Source organism: Scyliorhinus canicula, chromosome 18, assembly GCF_902713615.1.
Source record: "Scyliorhinus canicula chromosome 18, sScyCan1.1, whole genome shotgun sequence".
In the NCBI taxonomy this organism is placed as follows: domain Eukaryota; kingdom Metazoa; phylum Chordata; class Chondrichthyes; order Carcharhiniformes; family Scyliorhinidae; genus Scyliorhinus; species Scyliorhinus canicula.
In genome coordinates, this window is record NC_052163.1 from 108,719,976 (window position 1) to 108,734,418 (window position 14,443).

General features: G+C 43.5%; 1 protein-coding gene across 1 annotated transcript; it reads right to left on the reverse strand.

Annotated features, from left to right (window-relative positions):
* Positions 1–7,440: 7,440 nt before the first annotated feature.
* On the reverse strand, positions 7,441–14,241 carry oaz1a (ornithine decarboxylase antizyme 1a). The gene is given in 6 exon segments (XM_038776882.1): positions 7,441–7,850; positions 10,790–10,875; positions 11,313–11,485; positions 12,543–12,629; positions 12,631–12,688; positions 13,916–14,241. Coding segments are annotated over 6 exon segments (645 nt in total). The 5' UTR covers positions 14,026–14,241; the 3' UTR covers positions 7,441–7,719.
* Positions 14,242–14,443: the final 202 nt, after the last annotated feature.

A 14,443-nucleotide genomic window follows, 5' to 3' on the forward strand; every position in this document is an offset into this window, starting at 1 on the left:
TTCGGACCCCTCTTGTCCATGAGTATTCTAAAACTTACGGAATTGTGATCGCTATTCCCAAAGTAATCACCGACTGAAACATCAACCACCTGGCCGGGATCATTCCCCAATACCAGGTCCAGTATGGCCCCTTCCCGAGTTGGACTATTTACATACTGCTCTAAAAAACTCTCCTGGATGCTCCGTACAAACTCTGCTCCATCTACGACTCCAACACTACACGAATCCCATTCAATGTTGGGGAAGTTAAAATCTCCCATCACAACCACCCTATTGCTCCTACATTTTTCTATAATCTGTCTGCATATTTGTACCTCTACTTCATGCTCACTTTTGGGAGGCCTGTAGTAAAGTCCCAACAATGTTACTGCACCCTTACTATTTCTCAGCTCCACCCATATTGCCTCAGTGCTCGAATCCTCCATCATGCCCTCCTTAATCACAGCTGTGATATCATCTCTGATGAATAATGCAACTCCTCCACCCCTTCTACCTCCCTCTCTATCCCTCCTGAAGCATCTATACCCTGGGATATTCAGTTGCCAGTCCTGCCCTTCCCTCAACCAAGTCTCAGTAATACCAATAGCATCATATTCCCAGGTACTGATCCAAGCCCTAAGTTCATCTGCCTTACCTGCTACACTTCTCGCATTAAAACAAATGCACCTCAGACCACCTTTGCGTTCATCATCTCTTCCCTGTCTACTCTTCCCCTTAGTCACATTGAGTTTATTGTCTCGTACCTTACTGGCTTTTGTTGCTGCTTCTTTACTGACCTCTAACTTCCTAATCTGGTTCCCATCCCCCTGTCACATTAGTTTAAAACCTCCCCAACAGTGTTAGCAAAAGCACCCCCTAGGACATTGGTTTCAGTCCTGCCCAGATGTAGACCATTCGGTTTGTAATGGTCCCACCGCCCCCAGAACCGGTTCCAATGTCCCAAAAATCTGAACCCCCTCCCTCCTGCACCATCTCTCAAGCCACGTATTTATTCTGACTATTCTTGAATTTCTACTCTGACTGTCCCGTGGCACTGGTAGCAATCCTGAGATTACTACCTTTGAGGTCCTACTTTTTAACTTATCTCCTAACTCCCTAAATTCTGATTGTAGGACCTCATCCCTTTTTTTACCTATATCGTTGGTGCCTATATGCACCATGACAACTGGCTGTTCACCCTCCCCCTTCAGTATGTCCTGCAGCCGATCGGAGACATCCCTGACCCGAGCACCCGGGAGGCAACATACCATTCGGGAGTCTCGTTTTCGACCACAGAAACGCCTGTCTACTCCCCTTACAATTGAATCCCCTATGACTATAGCCCTGCCCGTCTTTTTCCCGCCCTTCTGTGCAGTAGAGCTAGCCACGGTTTCATGAGCCTGGCTACTACTGCCTTCCCCTGGTGAGTCATCTCCCCCAACAGTATCCAAAACGGTATACCTGTTTTGGAGGGAGATGACCGCAGGGGACACCTGCACTGCCGTCCTGCTCTTTCTCTGCCTTTTGGTCACCCATTCCCTGTCTCCGTCACCAATCCTAATCTGCGGTGTGACCAACTCACTGAACGTGCTATCCACGACCTCCTCAGCATCGCGGATGCTCCAAAGTGAGTCCATCCGCAGCTCCAGAGCCGTCATGCGGTCTAACAGGAGCTGCAGCTGGACACTTGACAACAGCCCCTTCACAAACCACCTTCAAATTAGGCTGACCGCACTGCACGTATGCAAATCTCCCCGGAACAGCCAATCAGTAACTCCGCTCTGCTACCCTCTGCTGGAGGTGCAAAGGAGGAGAGATGCCCTGTATCACAGAGGGACAGGAGCCCTTCTGGTCAGAAGGCGGTGGGAGCAGATACAGATCAATGCCAATAGTCAAGATATGAGTATCTGAATTCAATACTGTTAAGAATTTCAAAGACAGGACGGCACGGTGGCACAGGGTTAGCACTTCTCCCTCACAGCACCAGGGACACGTCCAAAACTCAACCTAATCACAGCTCTGTCTGTATGCATCTTAACCCAGGTTTTAATAGCATTACACTAAAATCATAAAATGTAACAATTTCTCACATTAATCGCAAACCCAATTTTTATTTTCCCCTTAAACTGTTCTTGCCACATGAGAAAAATGCACCGCCCCCAGGTCTAATTATGGACACTTAGAAATCCAGCTGCTGGTGAAAACTATCTGTTATCAGTTGTACTCCTCCAACACAGTGGTCTTCAGCCCTTGTATGAATGTAAAAAGTAAAGGCACCAGATTCCCAGATAAAGATAGACTGCTTTTGTCTTGGAGGAGTAGAGCTGATTCCTGGTGATTTAACCTGAGGATCAGCACACCTCAGGCAAGGTTGAGCCTTCATAAATAATCTTAGCTGAATGGGAATTGAACTCATGCTGCATCTCAAACCACCTATCTAGCCAAGTGAGCCACTCAGATTGGCTTTTACTTCTGAGGCATCGACTAACTAATCAAAATAGAACTTAGAAGACGTGAGTATTGGAATTGTGAGTAATTCAGGGCAGGTTGACACATGCGTGTGCAATGACACTCAGTTCTTCCTCACCACCACCTCTCTCGACTCCCACTGATTTGTCATCCAGCTCTCCATCATCTGTCACTGGATGAGGAGGAATTTATTTTATATTTTGGGAAAACAGAAGTCATTGGGCGGATTTTATTGTCCTGTGGTGGATGGGGTGGGGGTGTAAAATGCGATGAGTAATTCAGAGCTCCATTGACTTCGACAGGAGTGGAAAATCACACAAGCGGAAAATTCCTCCCATTTGGGGCCCTCAGCAAGAACGACGGTGCAGCCACAAAATACGGCGATTCTTGCTGGCAAAATCATGTTTTCTGGTTTTCAGACATCTCGCCGGTGGCGCAATGAGAATTCCTTCAAAGAAGGTCGGAAATCTCATTTAAATAAACCAGCATTTCATTCGCGAGCCCTCCCACCGAGACTTCCTCCCTCGCTGAATATTCATCCGGCGCCGGCCTGACATCCGAAGGGGATATCGGAGGAGAGCGCTCAGCTCACCATCACCTTCCAGGGTGCCAATTGCAGAAGGGACACGAGAGACGATGTGGGGAACCCCGATACGTTCACTTTAGAGCCTACATGAGTTCATTAATGGCACCTTGGGGGGGGGGGGGGGGGGGGGGGGGGGGGTGGGGGGGGGGTCGTTTGCAGGACTTCCCATGTCCGCCTTCCTGGGCTTGTGACCGCTGAGGGATTGCCCTTCCAGAATTGCAGCTGGAAAGTGGGTGGGAAAGGTGAATCCGCAGGCTCAGCACAGGGGGCAACTGTGAAGCTGGGACGGCAAGGTAGCACAGTGGATAGCACTGTTGTTTCACAGCGCCAGGGATCCGGGTTCGATTCCCGCATGGGTCACAGTCTGTGCGGAGTCTGCACGTTCTCCCCATGCTCCAACAAGTCCCGAAAAGCATGCTGTTAGGTGAATTGGGCATTCTGAATTCTCCCTCAGTGTACCTGAACAGGTGCTGGAATGTGGCGACTAGGGGCTTTTCACAGTAACTTCATTGCAGTGTTAATGTAAGCCTACTTCTGACACTAATAAAGATTATTAAGTTGCTGGGTGAGGTCCTGTGAGATGCCAGGCTGCATGGGCAGAGTGGAGGACTCTGGCGAGGGGTGGTTTCCAGCCTCATGAGGGCCATAGGCCGTCACATGGGGGGAGGGCGAGTGCAGTCAGAATAAACCATCCCACTCAGGCTGCACTTTGAAGCCAGAGGGCATGAGATATCTGGAAGTTCAGGGTCACTGGTTATGGAGGATAGGGTGTCAGGGATTAGTGTATGGATGGATGGCTGTTCAAGTTGGAAGGCTCATTATAATCTGCAGCCCATGAGAGCTGGGGGACTGAGGGTGCCCTCTAAGAATGAAATTGGCATGCTAATTTAGTCTTTGCATGCATTAGGTGTGCCTCACCTGCCTCACGGGGAAGTCAGTTGCCTAATCTGCTCCATGATCCTTCTTTGACAAGTCAATTGTGCTAATTTAATCGGCATTGAAATGCATGAGTGTGCCACTGATTGGCACCAAATTATTAACCCTTTGGATGCCTCGTTGCTAAGCATTGAACTTTAGAGCATTTAATGACGTTCAAAAGGCATCTTGACAAACACATGGATAGGATGGGTATAGAGGGATATGGCACAAGGAAGTGCTGAGGGTTTTGGCAAAGGCTGGCATCATGACCGGGACAAGCTTGGAGGGACAAAGGGCCTGTTCCTGTGCTGTATTGTTTTTTGTTCTTTGAACTCCAAGGCTAATACCCACATCTCCATGACAGAGAGGTAACACAGACATGGTCCCCAATGCAAGGCATTATGGTGAAGGTGCTCATCAGTCACCCCATTTAGGAGATGAATGGTGGCGGCATTTTGTCCCTCGTGAGATTTGGAAGGCGACATCACATTGATGGGCCAGGGAGAAGGAAGATAGGGAGTGGGGCACTAGATTGCTAGTACTGAGTGTTCATTAAACGCGTTGGGGGGTGGGGCAATTTTTGAGGAAGGGTACTCTTACAATGTCAGATAGCATGGGGGCCAGGTAAGCACACTAAATGAGTGTGAATTTGATTAAGCAAGTAGGATAGAGATTTCATGAATAAGATGAGCTTGAAGGGAGATAGAAGAGAAATTTCTTCTGGAACTAGATGGTTTTACCATGCATCTAAAATAACACAAATAATAAAGTTGTTGCAGAACATATTGGGTGAGAATGGAGGAAAAACATATGCATCAACCGCCACAAAATCTTTTTTAACCAAGACTTGGTATGTTGCAAACTGGAATGACATATTACACAATAAAAACAACATATTCTCACATGCTGCAAGAACTTGTTGACAAAATGGTTATAGTTTCATCGGATCATAATTATTTGATGTCCTTCGGGAAAATGCTCAGCAATTTTTATTTGAGCTAAGAACTGATGGACACGACTCAACAATTTGGCACAAAAATGCTGCACTTTTGACACAATCTACTTCATCTTGTTTCTCGAGCAAATCATCGATACCTGCCATTTAGAGTTTACCCATAACTTTTCCACTATTCCAGATTTACAGTGCAATTCTCGCAAAAGGGAACAAGCGCATTTAGCTGCGTGTTTCCTGGCACTCAGGAGAAACACATGGCTATTCAGTACAACTCAGGTTGGACAAGGAGCCTGAAAGAGAAAGACCAGCCAAGGCCGCACATAGCCCCATTTTGTACAATCGGGAGCTCGGAGGCCCCCAAAGCGATCCCCAGCCTCCCCCCTTCAGCCCGAACTCAATAAGGGTCCACACACTCCACGCAGGGTACACGCGCCCCAATCATATACATGAGAAATGCCAGCTTGGCAGTGCCTATGCCTTGACAGTGCCACCTGGGCATTCAGGTGGCACTACCAGCAGTGCCACCCTGCCCTGAAACTGAGCCCGAGTGCTGCCCCAAATGGGGACCAGTGCTAAATGGCGCCACCCAAGGTCTCTGAGTCAATGGGGATGAATCCCAAAGCCTCGCGTACCATAGGAATCTACACAGGTGAGGCTAGCAGATTTGCCAGTGATTTGGCCCACAATGGGCGGGAGATACATCGCAATGCCTCACAAGATTACATTGGATCTCACGAGGTGTTACAAGGCGGGTAGATTCTGTGAGCAGTCTGTCAGCTTTTATCGCCCATACTGTGCCACGGCAGGGTGCTTTTTCGATGCAGCTTAGCCATTCGATCACACCCACAATGTTTTTCTCACTTTAAAGTCGTAGTTGTGATCCTGAAAATTATCACTTTTGAGTGAAACAATTAAGGGTAACAATTTTCCATTAAAAGTGATGTAAAAGTTAGTCAGGCTCTGTCGGACCGAAAACAATGAAAACATTATACTCTTTTAAGTTAAAATACAGTGGTTAACATTAAAATGAAAGCCGCACCATTAAACAATACAGACTCCATTAACTGACCAAGGTTGAAGCCAAATAGCTCAAAATGGGGCAATGTTAAACTGTTATCCAAATTAGATTCTATGCTATAGCTCAATCAATGCAGTGGATAGATATTGCAAGTTCTGACGAATGCTGTATATCCTGTTCAGCTATGTGTTCTGATGGTATGAAACAGGCTTACTGCATGCTCAAGTAAGTGTTAAAAATTGTAATTTTAGCTTTGGAAGTGGTAATTGGAGGATTGGAGAATGTGGATCAAGCTAGATGACCAAATACACAGCACCAATTCTGGTTGGGTTATTCAGCTGCAAAAGGACAGAATTGAAGTTGATTTGTTGGATAGCTACCTGGGAGACTGAAACTTGGTTACTACAGAATTAATCTAACTTCAGTTTCAGGCACATTTGCCTGCAACAAAAATTTGAGATCAGGAAATGTACTATTGGCTAATGGATGTTGCAGAGATTGGAACTGACATACAGCAGGGGTTGCTGATTTGACATTTATCAAAATGTTCTATTGACAATGGGAGTCACAATACTATAAAATCTGTAAAAGAATTTTAGGGTAGATTAAATTACTTCAAAGTTTGAAAGAAAACAGGGTAGTATTGTCACTTTGTGCAGATTTGGTTACATTAAGTTTGTATCAATTAATTTGGCCAATCCAGTCTTCCATCTGCAAATAACCCAATTTAAAAATCATTAATTTCTTTAAACTGAACTACTTAATGTTTTGTTGGTGTACATCTAGTCAGTTGCTTACAAGTTTAATTTGGAAAAACCCCCACGTCCAAGAAAATTAGCCCAATTTGAAATTAGTGTAACCGTAATCAGAAACATGGGCAGTTTTGTGCCACACGTGATTCAGGTCAAATGATTCTTGAACATACAGTATAGAGCACAATTTTTTCCATGACCCATGGGAATCCCATTTTAAAAAACTAGTGGAAATAACCCACCCAACAGGTGTAATTCAAACATTGATGAGTGGGAGTTGAGATATCACCCAACAGGTGTAATTCAAACATTGATGAGTGGGAGTTGAGATATCAGAGGTGAAATAAGATCATCCCACTTGAACAAGGGGGAAGTGGTGGTGATATTGTCACTGGACTCATAATCCATAGACCCAATGTAATGCTCTGAGGACCTGGGCTCAAATCACATCATGGCAGATGGCAGCATTTGAATTCAAATTTTAAAATCTGAAATCGGAAGGCCTTGAAACCATTGCTAATAAAACCACATTTGGTTCACTAATGTTCTGAACAGATCAGTCATCCTTGCCTGGTCTGTGACCTGGTTGAATGGCAATTAAGGATGGGCAATAAATGCTGGTCCAGCCAGCAAATCCCCACATCCTCATCATATTTCTTTTTTTAATTCTCTTCATTATTTTACCCGTTTCAACAATTCCCTTGCGGTCTGAGCCAATAATAAGTCATCAACAAATGTTTATTCACTCCAAGCTAAGCACACCAACAGTAAAAATAAATTTTATTCAAGATTAATGCAACATGTCAACCAAAACTAAAAAAAGTGTATGCAGTTAATTTCATGGTGAGCAATTTATTTGTTATAATCATAACATGCAAATATTTTGAGATACAGTACAAGTGAAATTATCCAACCAATCACCACTGAACCTGAAGATTCTCCTGAGGCTGCAATGCCAGATAAGACAGAATTCCACCAATATACCTTCACAGATGAGACAAAACAAAAAACCCAAAACAAAGAGCAAGATAAAAGCACACATTTATTCTTCATCAGATGAGTCTCTTTCAAATGTATACACCATGAAGAAAGCGTCTGGTCTTTTTGGGACGAGGGGATGTCCAGGTCTCACAATCTCAAAGCCAAGAAAGCTAAATGTGCGAAGCAGTGAAGCTGAAATTTAAAATGAAAAGTGTTAATACTATTATGCAAGTGGTAATTTCTCTACCTTAACTGTTGCATGGGTTAAGGGCAGGAATTGCCTTGGCTTTTTGTAGTTATAAAGAAGGTGAAACTGTCACTATTCACCATCACTCAAGTGACAGCTTGCATATGCAGTGAAACATAGAAATTCATTATTTGCTGTCAGTGAATCCCACTACTTCAGAGCACACTGTTGAACGTTCAGATAGAAATTTAAAATCACCGATTTGACTTGAAGTTTTTATCCATTGGTCTGTCTATCAACCCATGAAAATTGTCCCATACAAGTTGTCCCACGTTGAATGAGGCTCATGTTGAAATCTATGCTTTTTAAACAACGTACTTGGATCATAATTACTGCTGAACAACATCCCATCCTGAATTAATTTTGTGGAATGTCAAATTTCTCCATTCCATGACAGCCCAAAAATATATCACTTCGACCTCAATTCCCACATGCATATCCCAATCATTGTGTTTTCTGTAAAATTATAAAACTTGACCTTGTTACTTCCCAATTTGCAATCAGAGAATTCCTCAATTAGACTGGTTGCTTTAGTTCACCTAATAGCACCTTGATGCTGAACCAAGATCCTATAGATGGTGCCAGAATGGAATCAAAGTTCAAATCCACAGCACAGATTGCTAGATCTTTGTGGAAAGCTTTCTTCATAGTCAGCAGAGAATGTTATCACCTTGTCCAACAGATTCATGGATGCTTAGATACCAAGAGAATTAAGGGATATGCAGATAATGCAGAAAGACGCGTTTACTTAGAAAATCAACCCTTGTCACGTTCCTAATCAAGTTCAAATAAATCACGTAATCCAGGCCAATGCCTCAGGCTAATTCATTACAATATCTGAAGCAAAAGCTGCCAGCTCTGCAAATTTAACAAAGTTGCAGAGTATGACAGTATCAAACAAATCAACTACTTTACAAGTCAACTGTATTAAACATTCACAGCTTAGTTAACCATTAGTCAATAAAAACTAAGTTTAAAATGGGACAAACACTGTTAAACTAAGTTGGCTCTGACAACATATTCTATGGGTCTTTATGCTGCTGTCACGGCTTTGTACGGCTGAGTCAAGTACTATTTCCAGGCCCAATTTAGGAAAAAGTGGCAAAATTGGTTCGAAAACTTGCATGTAAACTACAAAAGAAACCTGCCAGATTTAGGACTGTTCTGTTCAAGACTTTGTCGTGCCCCAACATTGGATACAAAGTCTCATAGAAAAAAGTTTTGCAGCTCAGTAATTTCCTTTGAAAATTGAAAAACCAAAACCTTTAACCTCTAGTTTTACCTTTGGTATCAGCCTCATGATGCTACACCAACTCCGTGGTTCAATTTTCTTAAGTGGCTAAAACCAGGCACAATACAAGGTGCAATCATACCAGAGCACGTATAGTTCCAGCACAAATTCCAAACTGGATTGCTTGCTGAGCCAAGTGCTGGCTTGCCTAAACAAATCAAATCTACCAGAGAGTCTATAACTTGCCTGGATCAGCCTGCAGAAGACAATGGGCACAAGTTTCAAGTGCAAGTTACATTATGGCTGCATACTTACTGACAATGGATACTTCCCCAAATCTTGCTGCTCAGATTGTTATATCCAATGAAGGTCTGCCTTTCATATGCATGTCATTGACCATTTGACAATTTTTGGAATTAGTTCCAAGTAAAATACCCCAACTCTAGAATTCTCGGATTGTGGCACATCAGATTTTGAACTATTTTAAGTCATACATTCTAATTGTACAAATCAAAATCTGTATACTGGAACATGCAATGAATTCAGCTTCAAACTTTAGTATTGCAGAATTTCGATAACTGGTCTGATTACAAACCATTATCCCTTCAAGCCATCACATTCCACTGCACCTCAAACAGCTAAGCACAGATTCCCTATTTCCGCACTCAAGTGAGCAACACCATAGGAACACGCACTAGTTTTTGTCAATTACCAGAGCGTTTGCATTGCCACAAAATATTTTGCTTCTGGTAGTTAACAATGCAAAACTAGTTATATCCAGACTTTACTATGTAGAAAAGTACTGCGTGACTTAGGCACGGTCCACAGATGCTTTAAAGACTAGACTACATTGCTTTGGCTCACCAAAGCAACTGCAGTGTTACTTCCATCCCTTTGAAACCATATGCACTTTTATGAATAGTGGATCTGTGACAGCAGATTTCAATTCTTCTAAAGTTTAGCAGCTTTCCCTTTGATTGATAAAACTGGACTTTTCAGTGAAGACAAGCTTTAAGATTACAAATAATAACCAGTAGGAACTTCAAATCAATTTTAGGTCTGATAATAATCTGATAACAGCTATGTCACCAAGCCTCTGGGAGTGAGTTTGAATTTATAAAATAAGATGGGAATTTCAGCCAGTTTCAGTTCAATAAGCAAGATGCTTTACAACAGGAACTGTGGTTGCTCAGTTACATCCAGGTGCTGCGCTTACTCACCCCCGTGGCAAAAGTATAGTTAGCAACCAAAATCAAAAAAAGTTTGATATGTTTAACACTTGTCAGGACAGGATCTTTAAAACAGAAATCATGAGTTGGTTAGTCAAGTCAGTTTCTAGCACTTGCACCTGGACCAAAACAATAACTGAAGCCAACAATGAAGCTACAGTAAATATCATCTGGGCCAGCACTTCAATGCAACATTATGGGAGCACTACTGTCAGAGGTGTAGGACAAAATAAGAAACTGATGTTTGTAATTCCAGGTTAGAGAATGACAACACAATAATACTGTTCTCATATATCAGACTGACTGATTGTTCAGGTGGTTACCATGGGGCAATGGCAGTTAGAAATGGATTGCCATAGAAAAACACATGTTAAGGGCCACAGATGGTGATAATACATTAAATAGTACCATTGCACTCACTCACCTCGATCATCCCTGTTCTTGTGGAAGCAAATGAAGACATGCTCAGCTTGAAGATGCTCTTCTGCAAATTCAAGCAGGATGGTAAAACTGAAAAAGAATTGGATTGGATTAGAATGTTGAGTTTGATGCTGGATTTATTCTTAAACAACAAAACACAAACTGGTTCTAACAGGAAATGTACTAATAACATTGCAATCTAGCAAAGTATCCACTGGTGTTGTATAGTCAAGACTTCCAAGTTTGAGAATAGCATTTTTTCCAAAAGTTTCATTGAGGTTTGTGTCAAAACCTCAAATCAAATACAACAGACTACTCAAATGTATTCATTGATTTTCAGCTCTAAGGACTGAACACAGGCATATTAAAGTCACTTTATTGTGAAAAGGGGTTTAAATGAAAGGCTTAGGAGATGCTTTATTTAACACCTAATGTTTAACTGTAAAAATTTGACCCAGCAAAAATAAAATTAGAAAAACATTATGCATGAATGATCTGATGTACTAATCACATGCTCCAGCACATACCTTTCTTTGCTTCCCTCGGGCAAGACCCCACCTGGGAGTTCAATGTACAGATTGTTGTTGTTCAGTACTACTCTCCAGTGAACAATTCTTGCATCAGTAAGCTTGGACTGGAAATGGAGAATTTTAGTCCTGCTGTTTGCACTCAAATCTTCTGTTACACTCAGCCGATTATCCTGAGGGAGGAGATAAATTCAATATTTTAGTGTTTCCAAGCAATCCATCCTTTTAAGTTCCTATTCTAAACAGGTGTGTCAAATGTGCAAGAGCAGCTTTTATGCAAACACTGTTGCTGTTATCTAATTAACTTGCAGTGCAGGAATCCAATTGTCATGTTAATAGAGGAGCCTGTTTAGCTCAGTTGGTTGGGCAGTTGGTTTGTCATGCAGAACGAGGCTAGCGGGTTCAATTCCTGTACCAGCTGATGTTATTCATGAAGGCCCCACCTTCTCAACCTTGCCCCTCAACAGAGTGTGTTGACCCTCTGATTAAATCACCACCAGTCAACTCTCCCCCTCAGAAGGCAAAAGCAACTTGTGGTCACCAGGGACAAGGGCAACTTTACTTTGACATTTAGTAACTATTTACCAGTTATCCTTTCTCAGAAATCACAACTGATCTATGCCACATAACTTACCCACCAAACCCAATTACAAGCTTTTATATTTTACTATCCGTTAACCTTTTGAAAACATTTTCCAATTAAGGACAATTTAGAATGTCTAATCCATATACCCTGCACATCTTTGGTTTGTGGGGGTGAGACCCACAGACACAGGGAGAATGTGCAAACTCCACACAGACATTGACCTGGGGTCAGGATTGAACCCAGGTCCTCGACACCATGAGGCAGCAGTGCTGACCCTGTGCTATACAATTTAAAACTTCATCATATACTCTACCTCAAAACTATTTGAAACAAGCTATTTCCCTCTGCACAACTGCATTTTTGCTCACTCGCCCAACTGGTCTACCATCCTGCATTTTTCCATAACTCTGTATTATGTATAAGCAAGGAACATTACAGGACAAATAAACATACATATTAAAAAGTCTCAAATCCATGGAACATTCCCATTCCAATCTCATCAACCCCAAGAAACATCCATTCCCTGCTTACTACCTCCTAGCCACCTGTAGCCATGTAGCTACATTCCCTTAATTCTTGTGCCTTTTGAAAATAATTTTAACAATTTTATTTAAAATTTGCCAACTTGAAAGCTCAATACTTACTGAATACAGTAAGCTGGCTGCAAGATTGTGATCCCTTTGACCATTCCCTCGCCCACCTGGGATCTTCAAGGGTGGGTGAGGGACATCAGGAACACCACAGAGGCCCCGGACCAGGGTTACGACAACAATTGGAGGACAGCCTGGGACTAGGGAAAAAAAAATGTATGTTAAATGTGATTTTGCTCTACCTGGATTCAAAAGAGAAAAAGGAAAAATCCGCAGATCCCTTTATCAAATTGGACACCCAATATCAAATTCACATTTTGAGCTCAAATCAGACATGTAATTAACAAGATGAAGCTCAGGTTAACCACAAACTTTCCTCTTTTGCTCATGTAATTTTATTAATCATAAGTGCTGTATCCTCTTATTAGGGGATTAAGCACAACACAAAGCAATTCAATGGGGGCAACTATTTACTCCACGCTCACTTTTCTGTTGCATTAAAATTGAACGGGGTGGGAGAGAAGAGATACAAATTAGGTGTACAATGGACAGCCAATAGATCACCCAGTTGACGTCAATCACCAAAAGTCAGAATTAATTTGTATTACAAATAACACCTCAATTTTGTTTCCCATCCTTCCATTTTACCCAACCTTGCAGAGAGGGAAATAAAAGTTGGAAACGCGCTTTAAGATGAAACGCAAGATAATAAAATAACAAATTCAACGGCACTCCTTTTCTCCCCAGATGCCACGAGTGCTTTAAATTAAGGGGGGGGGGGGGGGGGGGGGAAAGAGAGGCTATGGAAGGTGTAGATGTAGAATTGGGGGGGGGGGTGGAAGGATGAGAGCCTGGTTCGCCTCCACCGAGTAATCTGGTGCTGGGAATGCAGACTTCCTGTTGCATTCCCAGCCTCCGACCATCAGAGGCACCACGTCAACTCAGCCGATATATATACACACACATAGCCTCCGGGGATTTCCCAACCCCCCTCTCCCTTATCTGCCCATAACCCCGTACACACACACAAAAAGAAAATGAACCCTCGGTCCTGTTTTTCCACTTTACGGTCGCCATTTTATGAACCCTGCACTCCGCGTCTCCCCGCAGAAATAAAATAAACTCCGGGTCGACCAAAGAATTTTTTTAAAAATAAGATTGGGGGGGGGGGGGGGGGGGGGCTTTTAACTTTTCATTCGCGGAAATGGGAGAAAATAAGCACGGAACTTCCACAGCCGAATGGAGGATCGGTCGATCCGTCGACGGCAAGGGCCGATTTGAACGGCGGCTCTTTGTGCTGCTGCCGGCTAACATTCGGCTAATTGCAACAGTGAAAGACGGGGTTTTAAGTAGAGGAGATAGAAAGATCCTGACGCGCGCTTCTGGTTTTCTTTTATTGTCACCCGAAGCAGAGAAGACCCCCCTACCTTGCGGCACTAGGATTACTACTAAACGTCATGGATGGCATTGTGTTTCCTTCTTTCTCTCTAGCAAAACAGTGACTATTCAAAATGCGCTGAAGGGAGATCTTGACCATCCGGCCTTAAGAGGGGGGGGGCGGGCGGGGGTTTCCTCCACGGGGACACACCAGGTGAAAGGCTCCGCGTTGCCGGACACGCTGGTCTGAAGTTATATTGTTGTTCAAAAAAAAAAGAGGGGGGGGTTGGGTTGGGGCGACAGACACAAGCGAGACACAGAAACAAACAGCTGCCCCACACTCAGCGCCTGGCAGCCGGACCCACTGTGACGCAGCAGCCGGCGAGGCGGGGCTATTTATAGACCGGGAGGGCCGCGTCGCCTCATGGGAGGAGGCGCTCGCGCTTCCACCCCCTCCCCTCCCCCATTAACGGCCGGATGAATTCGAATCCAACCGACCGACTCTCTTCTCCCGGGGGGCTGTTGGTTCGATCCCCTTCCTCAAGCCCAGCCGCTGGCAGAAACGGCTGCGGTCCGAG